This window comes from Poecilia mexicana, unplaced genomic scaffold (assembly GCF_051168715.1).
Source record: "Poecilia mexicana isolate PSO_F unplaced genomic scaffold, ASM5116871v1 scaffold_5, whole genome shotgun sequence".
Taxonomy (NCBI): Eukaryota; Metazoa; Chordata; class Actinopteri; order Cyprinodontiformes; family Poeciliidae; genus Poecilia; species Poecilia mexicana.
This window is the reverse complement of record NW_028263374.1, coordinates 10,652,525-10,676,229: the sequence shown is the minus strand read 5'-3', so window position 1 is coordinate 10,676,229 and position 23,705 is coordinate 10,652,525. Positions and strand designations below refer to the sequence as shown.

At 39.5% G+C, this 23,705-nt stretch overlaps 1 protein-coding gene across 2 annotated transcripts; it reads right to left on the bottom strand.

The window, feature by feature from the left end:
* Positions 1–447: 447 nt before the first annotated feature.
* mapk14b (mitogen-activated protein kinase 14b) lies at positions 448–23,102 on the bottom strand. 2 transcript variants are annotated; one of them, XM_014986324.2, is made up of 12 exons: positions 22,559–23,102; positions 16,581–16,710; positions 11,289–11,347; positions 9,206–9,317; positions 8,774–8,803; positions 8,608–8,655; positions 8,411–8,525; positions 8,076–8,147; positions 4,867–4,946; positions 4,300–4,378; positions 3,075–3,248; positions 448–3,000 (listed from the first exon to the last, which is right to left on the bottom strand). In XM_014986324.2, the coding sequence occupies exons 1-12, from the start codon at positions 22,675–22,677 to the stop codon at positions 2,936–2,938; spliced, it is 1,083 nt and encodes a 360-aa protein (XP_014841810.1). In that variant the 5' UTR covers positions 22,678–23,102; the 3' UTR covers positions 448–2,935. The 2 variants fall into 2 exon arrangements, with proteins under 2 accessions (XP_014841810.1, XP_014841811.1); XM_014986325.2 differs by lacking the exon at positions 4,867–4,946 and adding an exon at positions 5,334–5,413 and having other exon boundaries at positions 22,559–23,099.
* Positions 23,103–23,705: the final 603 nt, after the last annotated feature.

Sequence of the window (23,705 nt, the reverse complement as noted above, 5' to 3'; positions counted from 1 at the left end):
TACAGAATCACCTAATTGCTTTAAAATCAAAAGACTACAGTAGTGATCAACCTACTATACCTACAAATAATTTTATTTTGCATCAATTTGTGGAAGTAGGAATAGTAGACTACCTGTGCTCAAACAGATTAAATTTGCAAACACTTGCACACAATTAATTTTAGAATTTCAATTTGTTTGGCGTTAAATTGATTTCTATAAATAGGATTCTTATCTAATTGCGAGACCAAGAAGTTGCCGAGTGCAATGTTAAAGCTGTGATCAGTCAGCACCTTTAAAGGTGCTCAGCCACAATGCAAATTAAATGTAATAAAAATGCATTATAAAATGCGTGGTGTGGAGAAAAATGGACTGAATTCTCTGAATAAGAGATTACGTTATGCTGCCCCCTTGTGGTGCTTTATTAACCACCAAACCGCAACCCAAAATAACGCACGCTGTTACAGCTTTGAAAAATAGTAGCCTTTATTTACTGATGGTTGTATATTTACACATAGCATGACCTTGCTATCTTGGTACATTAGGTGAAGAACTCAGTGGAAAATACATGAACATATCTCAGGCAAAGCAAGCAAACCAGGTTAACTTATGACATTGGGACCTGGAGAAGAAACATCTTAATCCGATTGATGCAGATGTGTAAAAATGACAGAATTCGGCATCACCCTTTAGCATCTAGTGAGTAAACATCCACTCATGTGCCTTGCTTGGATATTCTAGTACGTGAACATTTCGGTTCTTGTGATCCTCCTAATATCTTAAAAAATAAAAAATCAGCCCTATATAAATCACTGACATAAATTTTTTTTATAGAACATGCAGTAAAGTAATACATAAAAAAAAAAAAAAAAAAAAAAACAATTTACTAACCAGAAGGAAATAAAAATAAAAAAAGATATGCAATGTCGTTTGGATGACTTAGCCAGAGCAACTGTGGTACAACTAGAAATGTGGTTTGACTGGAAAATATTTTCCGGCTTCTGAAAGTGAAATCTTCATTTTAGTGGTCTGACGGGGATGCTGTAAACAGTGACTTTCCAAACTTTTCATATCCCTGGAACTATATAAAACCTTTGATGCATTTTATCTAGATTTCATGTGATAGACCAGCACAAAGCATTGAATTGTGAAGAGGCCCAAATGTCATAACACAGAAGAAAAATGTGGAAGAACATTCTCTAGTACGATCTAGTACTAAAGAAGAACTTCGTGTGTGGCCACAAAGCATATTTATGTGGATGAATGGCCCAGTCAAAGTCCAGACCTAATTCCAATTAAGAAACAGTGGCAAGACTGGGAAAAGTCAATGTTCACAGATGGTTTTCATCCAAAATTGTTTTGTCTCTAGATGGACAAAGCCAGTTGAAATAAAGTGTTTCCAGCTGTAATTAAAGTAAAAGGCAGTTCCCCAAAGTTCTGATGATACATTTTTATTTATGGAGAAAAAAAAACATTAATTTGTTTGTGCCTCTTAATTATCCAATGCTATGTGTCGGTCCATCAAATAAAGTTTGATTACAATACCTTAAAGTTTCTTGTTGTAACATAACACAATGTGGAAAAATTAAAGGAGTATGAACACATTTTCAAGGCTCTACATTTCTGAATATGTTTACCATCTTCGTTTTTGTAAACAGGACTATCATACCGACAGGATGCTGAGAACTCAGTTTTCAACCAATTAACATAAACACATTTTAGACAACATGGCTCTTTCTCTCTGCATACATACACAAGCTGTAACTGCAGTCCCTGATGCCAATGAGGGGGGAGGGGGGGAACCAGATATTTAATGATGCCTTTGGATACTGAAACAAGAGGCTCTCCATAAATAACAAAAACAACCCTAAAATCTGACTAATAACATTCTCTTTTACACTGATATACAAACAACTTAACAAAAAGGATCATAAATACAGAGCAAACTGGTGCCCAAAAACATTCAACACACACAATAAATGCAATAATGGTTTATAAAATGCAATATGATTAAATTACATTTGACAGCTAATGTTCTCACAGGAAACATCAGATCTGAATAAATTACGAAGCCAACCCTGTCTTCATCATGCTGCTGTGATACTGGAGCTTTGATGACTGCTAAAACATTCATTTTGGAGCTAAAGAAGTTTCATGAATTGATGCAGAGAAAACAAACAGATGTATCTGATGAATATGCAGTTCTCCCATAAGTGATAATTTCTTTTTAAAAAAATGACCAAGTCTACAAAACCAAGAAGAAATATAAAGCCTAGATTTTTTTTCTTGTCAAAATGAGTCAATCTCATACATTTCCCCTCATATTCTGTACATACATAGTATAAATTACATACAATATCAATTTAGGCCATTTTAGTATGAACTCTGGTAATCAAATCCATACTGTTGAAGAGATTGGTTAAAGTGTCGATGAATATTCTAATGTGATAATTATTTTTGCCTAAAATACTTATGTACAAATACTGTTTGCTGCAATATCTACACAGAAATAACATTTTGTCTAATATCTGAAGGAGAGAAATACTAATAAAATTTGCCCCCGCTGTGCTAACTCCTAAGTAGTAAAACTTTGTAAATGTGAATCTTCGAATACATTTCCTGAAATTGTTTTCAGATACTGGCATGTATGCTTTTTTTTAAGCTGGGTGACTAAAACTTGAAAACTAATAATTAAATGGTGGAAGCAAAAAAGACGAAACAAGGAACAGTTAAAGTTGGCCTCAGAAGAGGGTTCAAATTAGGGGGCGTTATGAACATGTTATCACAACGTCCCCAAGATATAAATGATGGCAGGCACTTGAATGTCATGGTTGTGCATGTGAGCAGGAAACAAATAGATGGTCACATGTGATTGATAGTTTTAAGAGTGTTCCTTTGAAATAAAAAAAGAATAATAAAAGAACTAAACAAAAAGGAAGAAAAGGCGTTTCCCCACTCAGGATTCCATCTCATCGTCTAAAGGTGGCGGCTCAAAGCTGACTACCTCGTCATAGGTTAGGCCTAAAGGAGGAAAAACGCAGCAATTAGTACAAAATTCTTATCCCAACCTGGGTTTCCATCTCTTCCAAACTTACTCTTCCACTCCTCGATTTCCAGGTCGCGGCTTTCAAAGCTCTGGTCGTAGGGCTCCGCTTCGGGCTCGTCGTCTGGATCGTGATACTGAGAGAAGTATTGGTGCGCCAGCGCTTCCGACGCCGTGATCCGCTTGTCTGTGTCCAGCACCAGCATTTTCTCCAGCAAGTCTACAGCTGAAAGCACAATGGTTGTTGCACAACCGTTTTGTAGGGTTTACAGTGAGGAACGCTGACGTGTTTAGACATTCTGTGACAATCTAGACATGTGTGGTTTTGCAGCACGAGGTACATTAAAATAAATTGTGCGAAACTAAATTTTCCACTCAGTTCTTTCCTAAACAAAATCAAATTGGAGACACTTAACGTCTGGAGATGCCATTTTGAATTACAGGAGGGATGCACGCAAGCTGAGCATAAACTCTGCACAAACCTATTTATATCTACAACTCACAAAATTACAGCCTGTATCACTTGCAACTTGATAAAAGAAATTTAAAAGTTTTTTCCCCCCCTCTCACTTCAGAATTATGTGTTGGACTATCACATAAAATCCCATCAAAATAGATTTCTGGTTTCATGGAGACAAATTTTAAACAACAGAGGAAAGCACTGTAAAATGTAAGCAAACTTGAGTAGCTTCTAATTCCAATCCATCTGCACAATTTTACCTCTTTCCTTTACTTATAATATCTTGATGTGCTGAAACTTCATCTCAATAACTTTTAGCCCCCTGCTCGCAGTCTTTACTAGCAGTTTCATATTAGCAACTTATTCCGATGCAAAAGGTAACATTTTTTCATTTTATCTTGTATTTCATTCACTCAGTGATGCATATGAAAAGTTAATGTAACAGCTAAAAATAAACTATGAATGAAAAAGCAGAAAGAAGTGCAAACTTACATTTGCCTCGTATTTACATAAAGAGAAAATGAGCTGTTCAACCCAAGATGACCATTCCAGCCATATTTCAATCAAATACTCACAAAAATACACATAGCTAAAACAGATACATAAAATACACAATAAGTAAGCTTATTCAATGCTATACTGCTTCATCATAACATTTTTCAATTGCTTTTAACAGCAGAAATACATTTAGATCGATTTATACTACTGTGAAGATTAATGGCAACTTTAAAAAAATAATGCTTTATGACGCCACTAGGGGGAAGCAGTGAGCCAGAAGTGGTAAAAACCACAGACCGACAACGAAAGAGGAACTTACCAAGAGGGTTGGCGCCAAGGAACACATCAGCGAAGTTCCTCTTGGGCATGTGAGGAAGCGAGTTAATGTAGTTCCTTGCCTGTTAAAGAGATAAACAAAATAAGACAAACTGTTTTAAAAAAAAATAAAAATAATGCCGCCTTTTATTGTCACCATCGAGAAATATTCACACAGCAACCCAACCGGGTGTAGCGAGACGGCTCCAAACTTTTAGCCAACGACCTACACTCTACACACCTAAGTTAGTACAACCCCCCATGAAAAAATAAATAAATAAATAAAACGCTGCACAAAATTTCCTACTGAAAACTAATCACCAGTGCAACAGAAGCCGCACCACGACAGCACTCCGAAAGGCATCGCAGTGACAGGCATGGTGAGTCAGAAAGGAAACAGGGAAGAAGTGGAGCGACAGCAAAGAGTGGTGGTGAGCCTGTTGGTGGGGAAGGGAAGTCTGCCGCTATCTGTTTGCAAACAAACATCGAGCCGACAGCTGACTGCTTGCCCCCGTCCTCTGACTCCGGCTGAAGAAGGAGGCCACCTGGGGAAGGGAAAGGGGGGTCTCACCTCATGGCTGGGCATCCTGCTTATGAGGGAGGCTGGGGGAGTCCCCGTCAGGCGCATTATCTGCTGCAGCTGGTTTATATCTAAAGCCATGGAGTCAAGGGGAATCATAGCGAGTCAACAAGCAATTGGGGGGGTTAGTGGAGTCTATAATTAAATGGAAAGAGGCAGATGTAGAAGAGTGGAAGGGGAGGTATCAGACAAAAAGCTGCGACATACAGCATTCTTTTGACTGTCACAGATAAAAAGATTTATAAATCCTTTAGCGCTCGGCAGGGCTCAAAGAATGCTCGACAGACATGGAAAGCAAAGAGAAAACAAGTCAAACTGCAGTCCAACACAAAGCTGGACTGAAGATGGTTTAGTATAAACACAAGGAAGTGGGCGAACGATAACCAGAACAAAACAGTGGCAAATGAACGCACAGACAGGCAACGGACAAACTAGGCGGGATGGTACTTAGCACTCACAGAATCTGAAGAGATTTTCATCAAGAGCTCGGGCCCTGGGGTTCCGACGAGCATCATTATAAGCTTCAACTGATCAATGTCTACGACACTCACATGAAGGAAAAAAAAAAACAAAGGAATGGATGGACGGCACTGATAAAAAAAAAAGGAAAAATGAGTGATAAAACATGCAAAAAAATGAAGAAATAATCCAAAGTAATTTTAGCTGAGATTTAGAGTAATAAATGCAACGCAGCGAGACTGAATGGGAATTGCTGCAGTATTTAATCTCTATCAAGACTGAGAGCAGAAAATGAAAACATTACATATCACTTGTTTGGATAAATGTGGTCCACTAAACATCGTCACATTTGAGCGCTAAATTTGTTTGACAGATGTCAAAAGCATTTTGTCCGACACAGAAAAGCCTTTTCTTCATCTCCAGCAAATTGACTGGTGTTTTGTTGACTTTCATGGACAAAAGCTGCCGTTTCTCTCATTTTCAGAAAAATAGTTCACAGTCTTTTCTCTGATAAACATTGATCTTAAAGAACGATCCCTGCTGCTGTTCACGTCTGGAAATCATTCATTCTCATCTGCCGCTGCTTCTGCTTTTCCCATTCATGTCTTGCAAACACAGTAAGGATTAAATAATTTTTGTTTTTTCATCTTTGGACTTGTTAATGGAATGTTTTATCTGTATTAAAACACAAACATAAATAAATGCTCAAACCAGTGGCTAAAGGACTGGATTTGAAGAGGCCTGCTCAAACACTTTGTTGTGTTATTCTTCAGTTTGAATTGAAGTTTGTCTCAAAGATGCTCTTTATAAGACTTTGCAAACTATTTCATTATAATGTGGGAAAGGAGTTATGCTTACTTCCTCAGTAAGCATAACAAAGCGTAAAATATCATGCCGTGCAGTGTTATTCCACTCTGAGGTTGTCATCAAGCTTAAAATTGAATTCAAATGACCATTGTTAGAGGTTTACAGAGGAATCAGCTGGTGACCATAATGGAGTCATTTTCATGACTCATTTATGCACATATGAGTGATGTGCATAAAAGTAAGACGAAGGAGGCTTAATTTTATACACATCACATACAAGAAAACTATTCTCTTTTTCAACAAGCCTGGGACTCATTTAGGCTGCAAGAGAGCAGGGGAAAGCAAACGTTCATTGGATAACAGGAAGGATAAATGGAGTACAGCAAAGTTACGTCATTTGAACTTTTTCTTCAGCTTTCAAAATATGCTCGCCATGGAACTTGCTGCATTTGGAGATGTTGACCTCTTTTTGGAAATCTCAGCTGAAGTAAAGGTCGTCATTTTCCAGGGAACTCACACAGGGATTCTAGCCAATATGAGATCTTAAACTTCGTCATCATTCTGTCTGATTTAAAAAAAAAAATAGTAGAACCAACCCTGTTTGACAACCACTCCATTCTTACACATGGTACAACAGCTTCAAATATAAATATATCAATCAAAAAATACATCTTAAGGCTATTCTTATAGCTCATAAGCTGTTGGAGAGAAATTGAACTAGCCTAAAAGTACTATAAGCAGGTCAGACATTCAAAAGAAAATTTTGGAGAATGGAAATGAGCCACAAAACTACCTCCGATTATTATTTTAATTTTCTCCCACCAAACAATCTCACTCTGGGAGAATTGAATCCAGAAAACAGCATTAATGTGGCGACACGCTGATGTTCTAGAAACCGGACATGCAGCAAACCAGCGAACCAAATATTCATTTAAATCTGATCTGCTGTTACTAAGAGAGCACAGCACTTACAATGAACACAATACATCTGTCGTAACTTTTAACCACAATCGCAAATAATTGCATTAATTGACAATAATAAGCAAACACCTAGTCCTCTTAGATTTCATCCCGACAAATAAACATTCATATTTCATTCAGAGAGGTTATGAGGAAGCAGACCAGAAAGATTGCTCTTCAAAAGAGTGAATCACACGTGGTAAGAAATCCCAACTCTAACGACTCCCACACACAGGACATGCAGAGAAAGCGTGGATGAGTTGGTTACTTAGAGCAGGATCACAAACGCATTACACAATCGCCTGGCAGCCCCTTGTTTTTGTTTGTCACAGGACCACTGCCCCATTGGCAGGTGCCAACGTCTGCATTTCATTGTGTTGACATATTATCATCATGCATGTTTTAATAAAAAAAAAAAAAAATCATCTGAATGCTCAGCTGCTGTTTGTGGTTATCCTTGTGGAAGAGAAGCAGAACAATGCACAGTCGTGGAGAGGCAGAAGATGGTGAGCAATGCACTAAAGCAGGGGTGCCCAAGTCCAGTCCTCGAGAGCTACCATCCTGCAACTTTCAGATGCATCCCTGCTTCAACACACCTGAATCAAATGAATGGCTCGTTACCAGGCCTCTGTAGAGCTGATCCCGGTCTGTTGGAGTGAGGATACTTCTAAAACTTGCAGGATGGTAGCTCTCGAGGACTGGACTTGGGCACCCCTGCACTAAAGGGTCCATCACAACACTACTATGAGGGCATCGCATGAATCAGTTTACTCTTCCAGCATGCAACCTACAAACACTTTGCAAACACTTTTGGCTTAGCCTGAGCAGGGTAGGATTGTTGAGTTTTCAGACTGGTGTAAAACTAAGTTACATAAACAGTAAAAATGTCCTCCAGATGAATAGCATTAAAGACATGATGGTCAAAGAGAGATTTAATAATGCATGGGACGCAAGTAACATTAGTGAAAGGATACGGTCTGTGCCTGGGAAGAGCGTCCGTCCTGTAAGCAGCTCCGCCATGATGCATCCAACCGACCAGATATCCACTGTTAAACGTAAAAATAAATAAATAAATCTGTTAGCAGAAGCATGAAAATTAATCTGTACAGATGAGGTAAAAAGATTTTCTTTAAAAAAAAAAACAAAAAAACATTGAACTGAAGATTATTTTGCTATTCTTGTTTGAAATGGCCTTAAAAATAAGGCCTATTTATCCAAACGGAAGAGTACAATTAAGCACACAGTACAAAATCTAACATTTGTAAAACCGCATATGTTGATCTCAGTTTTAAGAATTGTGACATTTTACCCGTCATGTTGTAGTGCATCCAGTTGAGCATGATCTCTGGGGCTCGATACCACCGCGTTGCTACGTATCCCGTCATCTCGTCGTCTGTGTGCCGCGCCAAACCAAAGTCAAGGATCTGAGCAATGAGAAGACAGAACAGTGTGCTGAGCACCGCTCAGTGATGTGGGTCCAACACAGTTCTGGGAAATGTTCCTCACCTTAAGCTCACAGTCTTCGTTAACAGCCAGATTACTGGGCTTTAAGTCCTAAAAAAGGTAAAGGGTTCCACTCAGTCAGCATGTTTAATAAACAGTATGCTTTGGTTGAAAGAAAATAGTTTAATATATGGAGTTTATCTACATATTCAGCAGAGCCAACACTTACTCTATGGATTATATCTGCTGAGTGGATGTACTGTAGGAGAAAGAGCAAAAACAATGGGTTTAACTCCCAAACTCAATACTATTTTAGACAATGAAATATGTACATATATATGCATAATATACATATTTACATGTAATACGTGAACACAATCTAATCTGATGCAAAAACAAGACATGAAAAAACATGTTAGGTTTGATTATTGCATTGTTTTGACTCCTTTTGTACATGTCGACTAAAAGCATTACATCCAAGACCAAAGATGACCTGAAAGCTTATGATTAGATAAAGCAATAAATGTTTATAAAATTATAAAGAAGCTTACAGAAAATATATGCATCATTGCTTTTCAGAATCATTTTTACCCAGCTGCACCCAGTTACTAATTTCAGTCATTTTAGTTAAAGCTGTTGATTGAGTGAGACTCGCACCAACCTTTAAGCCTCTGAGGATCTGGTAAATGAGAAACTGGACGTGGTCGTCTGTCAGCTTCTGACACTTGACAATGTTGTTTAGATCTGCTCCCATGAGGTGCGTCACCAGATATCTGCAAACGAAACAGTCGATCAGACGTGGTCTTTATTATACATGAGCATCAGCCTTCATAGATGTGTGAAGGCTTTGCCGTGCTACATTACTTTCCCTAATTGTCTGGTAAGTCATTGTAACACTTGGCAAGATGTTTACAAGCTTCTAAAAACCCATCAGCATTATCAGCATAAGGAACGAAGGTCAGCTTGGGCATCAGTTTCACTCGTGCTTTCCTGATAATGAAACCACATCCATGTTTGTTAGAGGTGGAGCTGGATTCCTAACATGTTCAGAAAGCCACAATTTCTTACCTCCTGAGCCAAAAAATCTTGTATTTTAGAAGAAAATGGAGAAGAAATAACACTTTAAATGGATCGGCCTTGATATGCTCACTAAGTTCATGAGTCCGCTCCTTATACAGAGAGATTTTTTACATGTCTTTTTCATTTATTTCTATACAGAGATTCTCTTTTTATTCAATTTTGTTCAACTAAAATAGATGGAGCCGTATGGAGCTAACTGAGCATGTATATTTTTAGAGTTATGGCCGTCAATCCATTATGCTTCATTTGTAACGCTATAATAGAATCCAAACAAAGGAATATATTGTTTGAATATTAACTTGGTTTGCTTTTTTTTTTATACAATCTACTTAAAATGAAAATGTTGATTCTCGGCCACAAGGTGTGCTTTCATTTTTGCAACTAGGACCATAACCTGCCCACAGTCACTTTCAACATCTAGTTTTTCTCTTTAAAGAGATTTTTCAGTTCATTCATTGCAAGTATTTGTTGCATTTTGTAACAAATACTTCCCTTTATTTTATTCTCTTTAGCTTCTAAAGCGGACATAGTTACCAAGTGGAAGGAGGTAAATGAGAAAATGATAGTTTATTTGTTTCAGCAATTCAATTGTAAAACCTGAGACACGCATAGCAACTGCAGCACATGGCATGGTTTCAATCATTCAGTAAACACAGGCTGGAGAAACTTAACCTCTCCACTCTTCCTCCAGACTCTGGGACCTTGATACCCAAATAAAACACTTACTACTACTACTCCTTTTTGCCATTTAGAGGACTATGGACCGCTGAGCAATAATCCAGTCACTTTTTTCTGCAAGGTACCTTAGTAAGTGTTACTTTCTGAATGGCATTACTAAAATAAACCAACTCTTCAATTATGTTCTAATTTTTTTAAAGATGTATCTATTTGATGCATTTACTGTCTTAATCAATGAAATTCAAAATCAAACGCATACAACTCATAATTGGCACAGCAGAACACATTCGTAATCGGAACGCATCAACATCCTGAATTAGAACAGCATGAAACAAAAGCTGAATTTTTTACTCCTACTTTGTAAAATTGAAACCCATTTTGCTTCACCAAATGGAAATGCTGTGCACTGATGCGCGGTCTAATGCTCTGTTTCTGATGGCCCGAATCATCATCATCAGTGAGAGACTTGTGTCCATCTGATTTTCTGCAGGATGAAAATAGTTTTTACTGCCTTCACAAACGCTCACCTAAAATAGGGGTGTCACACATCCTGAATCGTCTGTGCAGGTTCAGCTCACATTTCCACAAATGTGCAACAACTTGATGACGCAACAGCACACAGAGAATTCAAGGACGCTCATTGAGGATTCAGCGCGCACACACACACACACACAGAGTACATGCACAGAGACGGCCAGATGGCTGTTACCATGGAGACTAGCTGTGATGTGCGCTGTGCACGCGTGTTCAGCCCTGCATTCACCTTGGTACACGCTCGCCACAAGCTGGGCTCATACAAACTTTAAGTATCTTTTGCAGAACTGCCACGAGTTGCACAAACGTCATTTGGGTTTGAAGTCAAGCAACAGAAGCGTAGAGAGAGAGGAGGAAAAGGAACTGAAAAACAATAAGAACCAAAGACTCCCGGAGTGGGGACAAAAAGGCAGCAGAAAGAGGGGGCGGGGGGTATGGAAAAAGTAACTTACACATCGTTGAACTCCTCTAAGCTGGTTGCAGGCGTGAAAACATCTAAGAGTCCGATTACCTGCAGAGAAACATAAGTTAGGAGGTTAGTAATCATTTACAACTGCCTGCTCTTCGACACAGAACACGGCACTGGAAAATACTCGGCTCACATGATTAAATATGCTTGTTTTAAATCAAAAGAAAGCATCACACTTGCACCCAAGTTGCTTGAGGTGAGAAACAAGTTTGATGAGGCCTATTTTTACCGCGCAAAGCCAGGTTCCCACTGATTTTCCGTTGCAACAATACAGACTTTGCAGATGGAAATTTGCTCAAAAATAAATGTTTTTTTTTTTTTTTGCGTTGGCTTTTTTGAGTACTAGAACCTCACCTGCAAAACAAACAGGTCCTGGCATCTGTATGTTCTACAAATCATCAAACAAGACAACACAGAAGTTGGTTTTCAACGTCTTTGTGTGGTGAAGGGGCGATTTAAAGTTTAAAGGCTTCTGGTGGACCAATGTAGATCAGTGGAAACTCAACTATTTATCCATATGCAATTGCTTTCTTTATTAGTTTTCTAGATCTGGAAAATAACAAAAGTAAATTCCAAACTATTTAAGATTCTGTAGTAACCTTGACTGAAGTACAATAACCAGATATCAAAGTGACCTCAAATGTTTCTTTAGATTAAGCCCAACTAACAAATCTAATTTGATCTGATTACATTATTTGTAGATCATGCTATGTTTTGACTGCACAGCTCTTTAATCACACAAATGGGGACATTACACAGAATACAGTTTTTTACTTCCTTTGTGGTCAAGTGTGTGCAGAAAGCTAAAAAACACAAACCGGTAGGATGCCACCGATGTGTCTAAATACAGTTCATTATAAAAGAAAAGTTGCACACATTAAAATGAGCAGTGGCTCTTTTGCGCTCATCTACAATCTTGTCAAGTGAGACTGAAACTGCAAAAAAGAAAAACCAAACACGATGCGTTGAATATCTGAACATGAATAAACTGCTTTCCTGCTGTTGCAGGATGAACCAAAACAAAGGTGAGGAATGCTGTGCAAAAGCAACTCTGTGCGATATGTATCTGAAGCACCTGCTTATGCACGCAATCATGCATATTTATATATACATAAATGTGCAAGCATGCACACTGACATAGAGTGCCAGCCCTGCCCCCATCCCCTAGAGAAGAGACCGAGATGGATAAGGTGCTGTGAAAACATTTGAGCGGCCCACCCACACAGCATCCTAACTCTGAGCTTATTGGCGGAGCTGAAGCCACAGCAAACAGCCGATTGGCCCAGTCTGACTTTCCAAAATCAAAACCCGGGGAGTCTCCTGGCAACAGCACGAGCAAAACACAGAATCCCTTTTCTGTGTGTGTGTGCGTGTAAATCTCACGTTTGTATCAAAAAGCTGCGCAGCTTTATGCTTTTGCTTCCTGTAAACATGACGAACAAGAGCTCGATAGCATGCATGCACTCTTGCATAAGCCCTTCAGTGTGATTTTATTATGCGAGCAAACTATTCAGTTTCTATACAATGTCACTGATATGCATTTAGCACAATGATTCCACTAATCCCAAATAATCCCCCCCCTCCACTTCATGTAAAACCTGTTTTTCATATGAATACAGAGAGGTAGCTACAGTATCGCCGCTTTGTGCAACACTAATTCCAAAACTGCTCAGCAAACATGCTGTAGCTGTTCCAGTAGTGAAATAAGGGTGTGTTCAGAAAACAGGATCTAGTTAAAAAGTCATGTCGAGAGTGCAATGAATCACAACCAGCTTTCATCGGGTTTTAGTCAAAGGAATCAGGCTCACACAAAGATTCTTTTACGACGACGTATTTTACAGAGATTTTATGTGACGGACCCACAGAAAGTAGAGTAAAAATCCAAAAGTGAAAGGAAAAGACAAGATTTGAGTCAATATTGATTAAATCTGGAAAACTGAATCTTTATCTCATGTGTCAAGCTTTAAAAGGCCTTTTGAAAGCCTGACGTAGAATAGTTCATAAGCACACTTTCTAAATCAAAAGCTTTAATGACAAAATAAAATAAAAACAGAAAGAAACGCACTCTCTTCCATACATGATTGCTCGTCCTCCTTTCCATCAAATCTAACTGTTAAAATTTGCTAATGTCATCACAGCGCTCAGCCTCATCGGCACTGACGAGACACTGTGCAGGACTGAACTGCAACATCAACAATGACCCGATTCTGAACATCGGGAAGATCAAGGAAATTATTGTGGATTTCTGCAGAAGCAGACAAAACCACTCACAGATCTCTGCAGGCGGGGAGGTAATAGAGAGACTTCCTAACTCTAAATACCTGGGAGTAACTACTTCAGAGGATTTGACCTAGAACAATAAGCAAAGTGGCTAACACAGCAGAGAAAGTTATTGGAGCCAATTCTTTCAGAGAGCAATAACATCCGCACCAACCACTGGCTGAGAAGAATCTGCAAAAGTATTTGTAACCAACACCATCCGGTGCATCACCTGTCCCATCTGCTGCCCTCAGGTAGAAGGTGCAGGTTTATACAAGCTTGTAGCCTCAGGCGGTGAGGCTGCTGAACAGCGCCTCCCTTCTTCTGTCTACCCCATCCAGAGACAATCAGCCTAACTGCATTAATCAAACATTACTCTTCTGTGTTGATATTGGAGATGTGCCGATCAGGTTTTTTCCTGGCGATTCTGATTCCGATCACCCATGAGGCCCGATCACGGCCGATCACCGATACCGATCACATAATTATTTTTTTAATCATAAGCACTACTGGTTACATTATGTGGAAAAAGTAACCATGAATTCACCTTAATTTAGACAAAGACTTGTTTTTAATAACTTTTTCCAAGAAAAAAACAAAACAGGCATTGTGCAAATTGTAGTGCTATTGATAATACTATCTTTAACAGACTGATATCATATGAAGGCTCTGAAGAGGCTAAATAATGCACAGCCAAAATAAAACCTCTCAACATTGCCAAGAAATTCAAGTATAAAACTTGACATTCAAAGGCAAAAACAGGATCCATTACAACAAACAATCGTGAGTTACTGAATGAAAACTTCCTGTTAGCATGGCGGCTAGCTGATTACTGCTAGCTCTGATTGGCTGTTTCTGACTGAGCGGAGTAATTATGCAGAACAGGGAGGAGATCGATTATTTTCTCAGAGATAATCTGTCTCATGTTAGGACAGCAAAAGTTTTAATAAGTATGTAAAATGTATTTTTTTTTTTTAAGTTAGATGCTGCAGCTTTAAGCAGAGGTTCGGTGTGAGAGTCACTACCAGGTGGAGCAGAAGCGAAGCTCCGTCTGTGAAATATTACTACCTGTAGCGTAGCAGCGGTTCAACAGTGAGAGCAGAACCAGCGTCTTACATCGCAGCTTGAAGACTTAAATAATTTTGCAGGTTATTTGTTTAGCTTTCTGACCGTCATGCTAATCCGGGTGAGTGTTTGTAGCTGTGCGCTGCTTTACCTGCTATCTGATCCTCCGTATGTCTTTTTTACTGCAGTGAGCCTCGATGTAGCCAAACTCTGTCAAGTATGGCATTGTTTTTATGCCATATTGGATTCGTCGTGTTGATGCATTTTGACCTGCTTCAATTTTCCGCCGCAACAAGCAAACTTCCCCATTCACTCAGTGCGATATAGTTCCACACGGCATCGCTTATAGGATTTGTTGCTGCGCGTTTGCGCAGTGTGAAGGAAAGAGGAGACCAGCTGCACAGGCAGGCTGCGAAATGAGATGCAGGTGATGATCGGTTTGTGTGATCGGCAACAAGAGACTGTGATCCGATCATACACTTTTTCACGGAAATCGGCCGATTATGATCGGTGGCCGATCGATCGGACCACCTCTAGTTGATATGCTGTCACTGCTTACTAAACTTGTGCCAACACTGAAATCATTTACTGTGCATTGTGAGTGCTGGGCTAATTTTGTAGTGGGTGTTTAGAGGACTAATCTTGAATTTCTGAATGAATGAACGTGACAAAATGTCGGGTTTTTTTTTTTTAAGACAAATAATTGAAAATAAGAAAGGAATTTCAGATATTTGTTCAGCAAAGTCTCTTTCTTACTCCTGTGATAGCTGCAAGCACACCAACAAAAACAAACTCTTGGCCATGCACATTTCTCCACACACAACTTAGTTCTAAACCTTAAATAGCCGATATCTGCTTATGTAGAGTAACTCAGTCATTTGTGGAGTGCTACTATTATTAGAGTTCCTACACAATTTTCATATAAAATACTTTTTAATTTGTAGAGTTCCATTTTTAAGTCCATGCTTGTAAAGCTTTAAATTGGAACCAGGAAACGCCACAGAAGAAGGAAGAAGGAACACAGATAAAGCAAGGAAGGATCATGGGATAATGAAAGTACAGAAGGAAGGAAGGACACCAAAAAGGGAGACCAAGGAAAGAAAGTGAAGAGAGGAAGGAGACAAAAGGAAAAAAGTAAGACGGCATGAAGGAGAAGGACTTGAATAACACAAAGAGCGACAGAAAGGAGAGAAAATAAAAGGGAAAGAATTTCGGAAGGAAGGAAAGTATAGCTTTAAAGAAGAAAGGGAATAAAGAAAAGAAAGAATGGAAACAACAAATTTGAAATATTTTTCATACTTCTTTTTCTTCCTCATGCTCATCCAGACTTTGGAATCTATTCAATCAAAATGGGAGCAGAAGCAGTGATTTGTGGCAACTGAAGCCACTGCCCTGAGTAATGCACTGTGACAAAAAGGGACACACAGAGAAAGAAGACTCCGTAGAGCAGAGGGTGATGAGAGAGTGCATCTAGTAAACTTGTTTGGTGACTCAGAAAGCACAAAGCGGCACAGAGCCACACGCAGGGGGAAAACCTCTCCATGCAAGAGTCGACACCTGCCTCAGCTGGCCAGTTCAGTCTTGGGTTGGTTATGCTATCATTCACAGAACAACAGAAACCTCAGTGTGTTGCTATGACCTTCACTTTTTCTCATAATTGGAGCCTTTTCAAACGTGCCATATAAATAACCTGTAACCTGATTAATACAGTCTAGTTACATGTGTCACAACATGTTTTCCTCTGTTCTCTCCCCCCCCCTCCAGAATCAGCACTGCATGATGCCCTAATGTCACCTGGCTCTCCCTGCATGTACAGCAGACATAAATGTGACCGGGCGGTTATTAAGGCTTAAAATAAACAAAAAACATATGCAGGTTTGCGTGCGGGTTTGCAGAGCCAGGACAGAGGTATTGCTGGAAGCGAGGGAGGCCGAACTGCAGGGGGACTTACGTTCTCGTGCTTCATGTGTTTGAGCAGCCGCAGCTCTCTGTACGTTCTCTTTGCGTGGATGATGGACTGGAAAGGTCTGGACAGCTTCTTCACCGCCACCTTGAGGCCCGTCTTCTCGTCGAACGCCGAGCTGTGAACGAGCAGAACGCATGAATCGCGTGAGACGAAGGCAGCCGATGTCTTAATGCAGGCGGGGAATAAATAACTGCATCAAAAGCTCAACGTTTCCCTTGATTTAGCAGACGGTGAGATCCTTCACCTGACTGTGCAGGTGGTCACAACCCAGCAGACGGAGCAAATAATTGCATAACACTGAGCCCTCGGTTTCAGTTCTTACTTTAATAACTGAACCTGCTGCTGAACATTATGACCGCTGTGGACGGCAACAGGCAGAAGAACAACAGCCACTTTAGTACTGAACTGCTGTTCAAAGCACTGTCCAGATAAAGCAAACCTACCGTTGTATATGGAGTATTTTACATTTGCTAAGTTTGAATGCTGTAAAGACGGATTTTGTCATCATATTAAGCATTACAACTTTAAAAACCTTGTACTGGGGAATACATATCCATCATCAAATCTCTTATAACTAATTACTCTTATCACACAAAAGCTGCACAACATATTAGGTATCCTTATTACATACATATGCTGATTATAATATCTAAGTGTACTGTATTTCTGTATTGTAATTACAAAGGACTGCTTTGAATGCATTATTTAGCAAGTCATTAGACTCTGCATCAAAGAAATTGCATGCAAAAAAAATTACTGGAGCTGAAAAACATCAAATATTGCTACCTTATAAAAATGCTAATTTGTGATTATTTACACTGCAGAGATTTTTCAAATTAAAAAGAAGACTGCCGCACAACTTCTTTGCTTACAAAGCAACGGTTTCTAAATAAAAACAGTTGAACGGGATATTTTTTGTCAAAAACAGCGAATCCGGTCGGACCAAACATGCAACACTCGGAAAAGCAGAGAAGTGATTTTGTTTTATCAAGTTTCAAACGTTACTCAGGGATTTTCCGTGGTCTCCTCAACACACAGGCAGACAGATCTTTCCTTTAAAACACACAACATATTTCTGCCTTTACTGTGTCTGAAAGGAGCACAACCTGCTTGAGATAACCCACATTCCTCTCAGGTCAATCACCTAATCTGAATAGATATAAAGACGATTGCAAACCCGGGTGGAAAAAAAATAGCAATCTTTCCTGATAATGATGCTAACAAATTTGTTGTTACAATGGTAGTCTGCTTTTTGTCAAGACTAGACTACAAATACAAAACAGGAACTTTAGTCAATGAGCAGCAAAACTCAGAAACAGAGCAGTGTAAATTTCTCCTGGACACCTTAATACACACTTGGACGGTCAACATTTTAAACTACCAAGAATGCAAAACACATCCTAGAATTTACTCCCAGCTGTAGCAGGGTTAGTGGTAAACTATGACCCTATTTGTCATGCGTCCATAACAAGAACATTAAGATAAGCATTGCGCTCTTTCCAGTAAGCCGAAGATAATCTCCCACACCCAAAGTTGGAGGCTTGAGGAACAACCATGTGTGTGTCAGCAGTGAGGGAAAAGTCAGACTCAGCAGAACCAGAACTAAAATAAAAAAAAAATAAAAAAATATGACACGAGCAAACCATGTTTAAAACTACTGCTAATCTACAAGGCAAACAGAACAAGCCTAAGAACACATCGTCCAATTAGTCTGCGATAAATGGAAGTGCAGCAACAAATGGCCATAAACTGTGGGCTGTAAAAAAGGAGCAGCGCTGTGAGGCCAGCTTCTCATGGAAGTGGAGAGCCAGGCTGCTGACTAACAGGCACGCTAAGTGAGCAAACACATAAATGTGTACTACAAATGACTGGTAGAGATGTCTGTAATGGGTGCAGTGTCATCTTTCAGTGCATTTTAGCTGTTCTCTCCTGGAGAAAATCGTAAACCTACAGTCGCATTGTTGTGTGAACTAAATCTGAGTAAGCCATTTTGTGCCAGCCTACATCCATTTACACATCGAGATCTTTATCTTACGGTGTTTGGTCACATCTGACAACAACACCTCAGCAAGTTTTAATGCAGTCTAATCACAAGAGTCTGAAGACAGGTGCTTTTCTTTAGTGAAATTTCAGATTATTAGAGCATAAACCAACGTGATTAAACTGAGACAACAAAAACTTTTCTATAACCGTCAGCAGCAGCATACAGTATGTCATTCTTAATTTTCTTTCTTTTTATATATTTTTAACACTTTATCTTTATGTGACCCCACATGCCCTGACCCTGCTGTTACACCAGAATTTCCCCACTGTGGGACCCACAAAGGATATTTATATCTATACCTATATTTATTTCTAGCAATGTCTTCAGCAGCAACACATTGGGAACTCTAATCAAATGAAAACAAATAAAAACTTTACATACAAGTCTACAATGCATTTAGCCTTTGTTACTTAGTGTGTTTGTTTTTAGAACAATCGCGTACAAATGCAATATTTAAATTAACTAAAGTGAATTAAAAAAAAACATCCTTTTTTTTTTTAAAAAAAAAAAAAAGGACAAATATAATTCTTACAACTTTTAAGGCTCTCAAAATAATTTTAGGTGACTTTTGCTGTCACAACCCTAATTTTCATTTGCAAAGAATGGAGGAAAAAAAAAAAACACGCACCAAGACATAAAACTAATTAATGCAGGTATGCAAGACAGGTGTTATGAGTACTAATCTTTTTATCCATTTTAAGACAAGAACAAACATCAAGATGATCCAGAAATGTAGGCCAGTGCAGCCTTTCCAGTTAACACACTAACCTTTGAGAAACATGACAAACTAAGAAAAGAAAAAAGAAGCCATTTTTAAGGTTTGTCATAGAGGTATTTGCACTCTTCATCATCTAGATTTGCTGTTTTTGGGCTCAAGATGTCAGAGCTCACAATGCACATAATTACAGAGCTCAGGTGTTGATGTCCTCCTAGTGACATAAGGCAACAAGAGCAATCAATGCAAGAAGTGAACTGGTATGACAAATATAAGAGCTGTGATAACTTAGTCAAAATTGGCAGCCAAGCTACACCCTGCTTATTTACTGTTTTTTGTTTTTCTTGAGCAAACTGAAGCAGTATTAACGTGAAAAAGAAAAAGTAAACTGCAGTATAATAGAAAACATTAACATACAGTGAAGCTGTAATATGCTCTGCTCAGAAAGACACATAAAACACATTTTCTGAATGCAATACTAAAGGACATAACTTTCCAGGCAAAATAAGTCTTTTCCTTTCATCTAGAAAAAAAGGACGGAGCTGCGGGGGGCGGGGGGGGGGGAACTGCAAATATGTTAAACTGAAGTTTTCAACCATTTGAGAGTTGCTGTAACGTTTTGTGACGTCCAAACTACAGACTAAAAATGATTTCTAAAGATGCTGAAGTTAAAGACAGAAAAGGACTTGTTCTTAAACTTAAGCTGAAAACATAATACTGCGAGACGAGAACTGAGTGAGTCAGAGCGCAACAAGGCGTGTAATTTGAATTTCAAAAACTTTGCTACACACTTGTGCCCCATTTTTATCTTTGACTGTCTGACACTTTGAAATGTGACTGACCTCTGGCTCTGTATTGGGTTCGTGTTTTTGTTGTTGTTCTTAGCTGAGAAAAGTCAACTTGGAGCCCATTCAAACCATTCAACGCTGACTTTCTGCAAACAGTGACATTCAGGGTAAACTCTACACAGCTTTAAAATCGTTTGAATCAGTGCGACTTTTTAAAATAAAACTGAGCACTGCTAAGACGACATGGGATTGTTTTCACATTATATCACTGAGAGGGAAACCAATAAACCAGCATAATAAATCTTTTTCGCACAAATTTGTGTGACAAAATTGAGCAATACTATGGGAGCAACAATAAAAGACTTAAAAGGAGTGCAGCTAGAGGAGCTGACGGTATTCATGCTTTTCAGAAACAATGAAGGATTTCAGAGGCTGGAGGCTGTTTGGAGAAACTGGCCGGATGATTTATTAGAAGTTACTGTAGTTAAACAGGCTTTGATGTTTCTGACAAAGACGGCATGAACTTGTTGTGGGATTCAAAAAAAGAGAAGGACTTCTTTTTCCCTTTTTGATTTGCTTAACTTTTAAAAACAGTAGCAGCTGACAGCAGTGTGACATGAGTGAAATTGCAAGCTCAAAGTTTTATCAACCCTTTTGCAGTAAAGTCGCAAGGAAAAGATGAGCGTAAAAGGAAAATATAAGATAGTTTGACATATAAATCACACAGAACCTCACAAGAGTAATAACAGCATTACAACTTTTTAGACTGTGTCCCATTTGACTGACTTTTGGAGGAACTGTATGCGACAGACCAACACAAAATAGTAAATAATTGAGAAATGAGGCAAAAAAAAGAAACAAAGCTTTCATATTTTTTTCATAAATTAAAACTGAAAGTGTGTAATCGATCAATGCCTTTACAGTGACTTCATGCTTTGATTACTACTGCAAGTCTTTTTGAGGAATGTGTCTTTCAATTTCCTTGCAAAATCCTAAGGAAGTTTGGATGGAGAGAGTGAACATGAATCTAAGCTTGGCCAGAGATATTAAATTACACTTAGGGAAATTTGACTAGGCCATTTTAATATATGAATAACTAAGCCTGGACAATATTAGAAAATCTTGCAATAACATTAGCAAATATTACGATGGCAATATCTGGTGCGATATGTGTATGTTTTCTTCCTTCCTCTACTTCTAATCAGTGCTTCCTACTCTGCATGGCCTTCAGTATTTTTGGAAATGTCATTTATGTCTAAGCGAGAGCTTTTGCTGAGTTGAAACTCTGGTCTACTGGCTAAATATTGTACTCCGAAAGATCCTCTCTGATAAACCCAATAAACCTTCGAGGCATTCACTTAACAGCTGAATTTGCACTCAGACTAAAATGACTTCCGTTTCACAGTTGGATGCAATTGTTTTGTGGCTCCCTAACATAAAAACCACTTCAGTTTGTGATTGCGTCATGAAGCTGGGGGGGGGGGGGCTATGAAAACTTTTGCAAGAGTTCTCCCGATTCACTTTAATAGCGGTTATTATCGTCAATTCTAAATATGGGCATGCACTTCCGTGGAATTCCTCTTGCAAAAGACTTTACAAGCAGCTAAAGTTGGGTCGAAGTAAGCAGGAAAGTTACAGGTCCAACACGTCTATATCATAATGACATGGCTGAGTTGGAGGGCGTCACAGCTGAGGCCAACACCTAACCTCGGGACTGTGACTCATCCGTGTGTAACACAACGGGAGAAAGGATGACATCATTCCAGACTAGAGTCATCATCATCATCCTCGGATGGGTTCCTGTAGAACGATGTGAAGTAAGGGGGCCTGCTTTCCGAAAAACCACGTGACCTCCTGGTACTCTGCAGGCTGCACCCAACTGGAAAATGAATAATGTACATGCAATACTAGGACGGGTCAGGTAGTTAGTTCTTTACGTGCAGGACTAAGAGCAGCCATGCTATTTACAGACACCATCAGAACAGATGCAACGAGGAGGCACCCTTTCTCCATAGGATACAAGTATGGGCATGTCATCTAATCAGAGGAGGGACCAGTGCAAACCGAAGGCCGTCTGCACAGTAGACACCAGGAGTGTCGCTAAAACTTAAAGCAAAAAAAAGAAGCAAAAAAAAAAAAAGAAGAAGCAAAAGTGAGCATGGAAACGCAAGCAAATGTGCACAAAACATAAATCAAAGCCCGAAATTGACGCGAACTGCTATGGTAAGTGCACGACGAGAAGCTGTAAACAATAGCTGCTGTTCAAGCATGTCTTCCACGGAAGCTCGATGCAAGCTAATAACTACTCCCGAGGAGAGCCAGCTCGCTTGGCCTCCGCGGGTAATGGGAAGCCAGTCGGTCGTTGTGCAATCGCGCCGCGAGCTTTCGACAGGACTCTGCAGCAGCAACTACTCACCACACGGATCCGTAAGCACCGGAGCCGACCGGAGACAGGTTCTGATAGCGCTGCGGGACTTCCCACACGGTTTTGTTGAGCTCCTGTCGGTAAAAAACGGGTCTCTCCTTGTGCGACATTCCTGCGGATTGACCACCAGCAGCCCCGCGGTGACAAAACAAGCCAGCGGAAACTTCTGCCCTCTTCTCCGCTCCTCCCTGCGTGTGGCGACGTGCTGTGCTGCAGCTCTCCCTGTGTAAACTCTAAAAATTGAAGCACAACTTCACTCGCCCAGTCTCTGCAAAAAGAAAAAAAAAAAAAAGAGCAGTTGCGCAAAAGGAAAATCCCCCTCCTCTGTCTGCGGAGCGCACGGAAACAACTTGGTGTACACAATGTTTCAGGTCAGGAAGCCCTCTGTCTGGCTTTCGCTGGATTTTTCGCCTCTATTCTGAGCTGGGCGCGAGGCGACCTGAACGCGCACGTTCGATCGTCACTGCGCGTTCACGGTGGTGAGAAAGATTTTCTCGCGAGAAAGTGCGCGCTATTGGGTAACTAGGGGATATCCCCTGGGGAGGGAATCTCCCTCTGTCAATAGTTAGGCATTTTTACTTGAATAGCCTCTGATAAGAATAAAACATGCCAGGATGAGGCATACTTTGAAAATGTATCTAAATTACAACCAAACCTGGTTACTAAATGGTTTAAATGAAGAAAAAAAAATCTTGTACAACTGTTTAAAACCTCCTAATTTGGACTAAACATTGTCTTACCTGGAGCATTTTTCACAGATTGACATGCTATAACCAAGACCTGTGTAGTTTATTGTGATTGTATGTAGTAATACACAAGTAATTATTGTTATTTGTATAATTATTATTGTTAGTAGTAGCAGTAGTAGTTGCTGCTGTTGTTGTAGTACCCCGGGTACTCCAGCTTTCCCATAGTCTAAAAACAACTGATCTCTCTAAATTGCCTTTAGGCGTTTGTGTGTGCATGATTGTTTGTCCTGTGTGCTGAGCCCTGTAATGGACCTGTGACCTGTCCAGTGTGTATTCCACCTCTTTCCTCGTGACCATTGAAGATTAGCACCAGCCATTCTGTAACTGTGAAAGGGGAACCTGGTACAGATAGATTGTTGTCGTTCAATCACCCAGCAAGGTCCCAGTGA

Bases quoted from the DNA above. Each gene is read 5' to 3' on its own strand.
- mapk14b (XM_014986324.2), bottom strand. From the start codon at position 22,677: ATGTCGCACAAGGAGAGACCCGTTTTTTACCGACAGGAGCTCAACAAA. The intron at 8,656-8,773 runs GTAAGTGTTGGC...TACCTTTTTTAG, and splicing joins CAGCAGATATAATCCATAGA to GACTTAAAGCCCAGTAATCT. The intron at 3,001-3,074 runs GTAAGTTTGGAA...TTCCTCCTTTAG, and splicing joins GGAAATCGAGGAGTGGAAGA to GCCTAACCTATGACGAGGTA.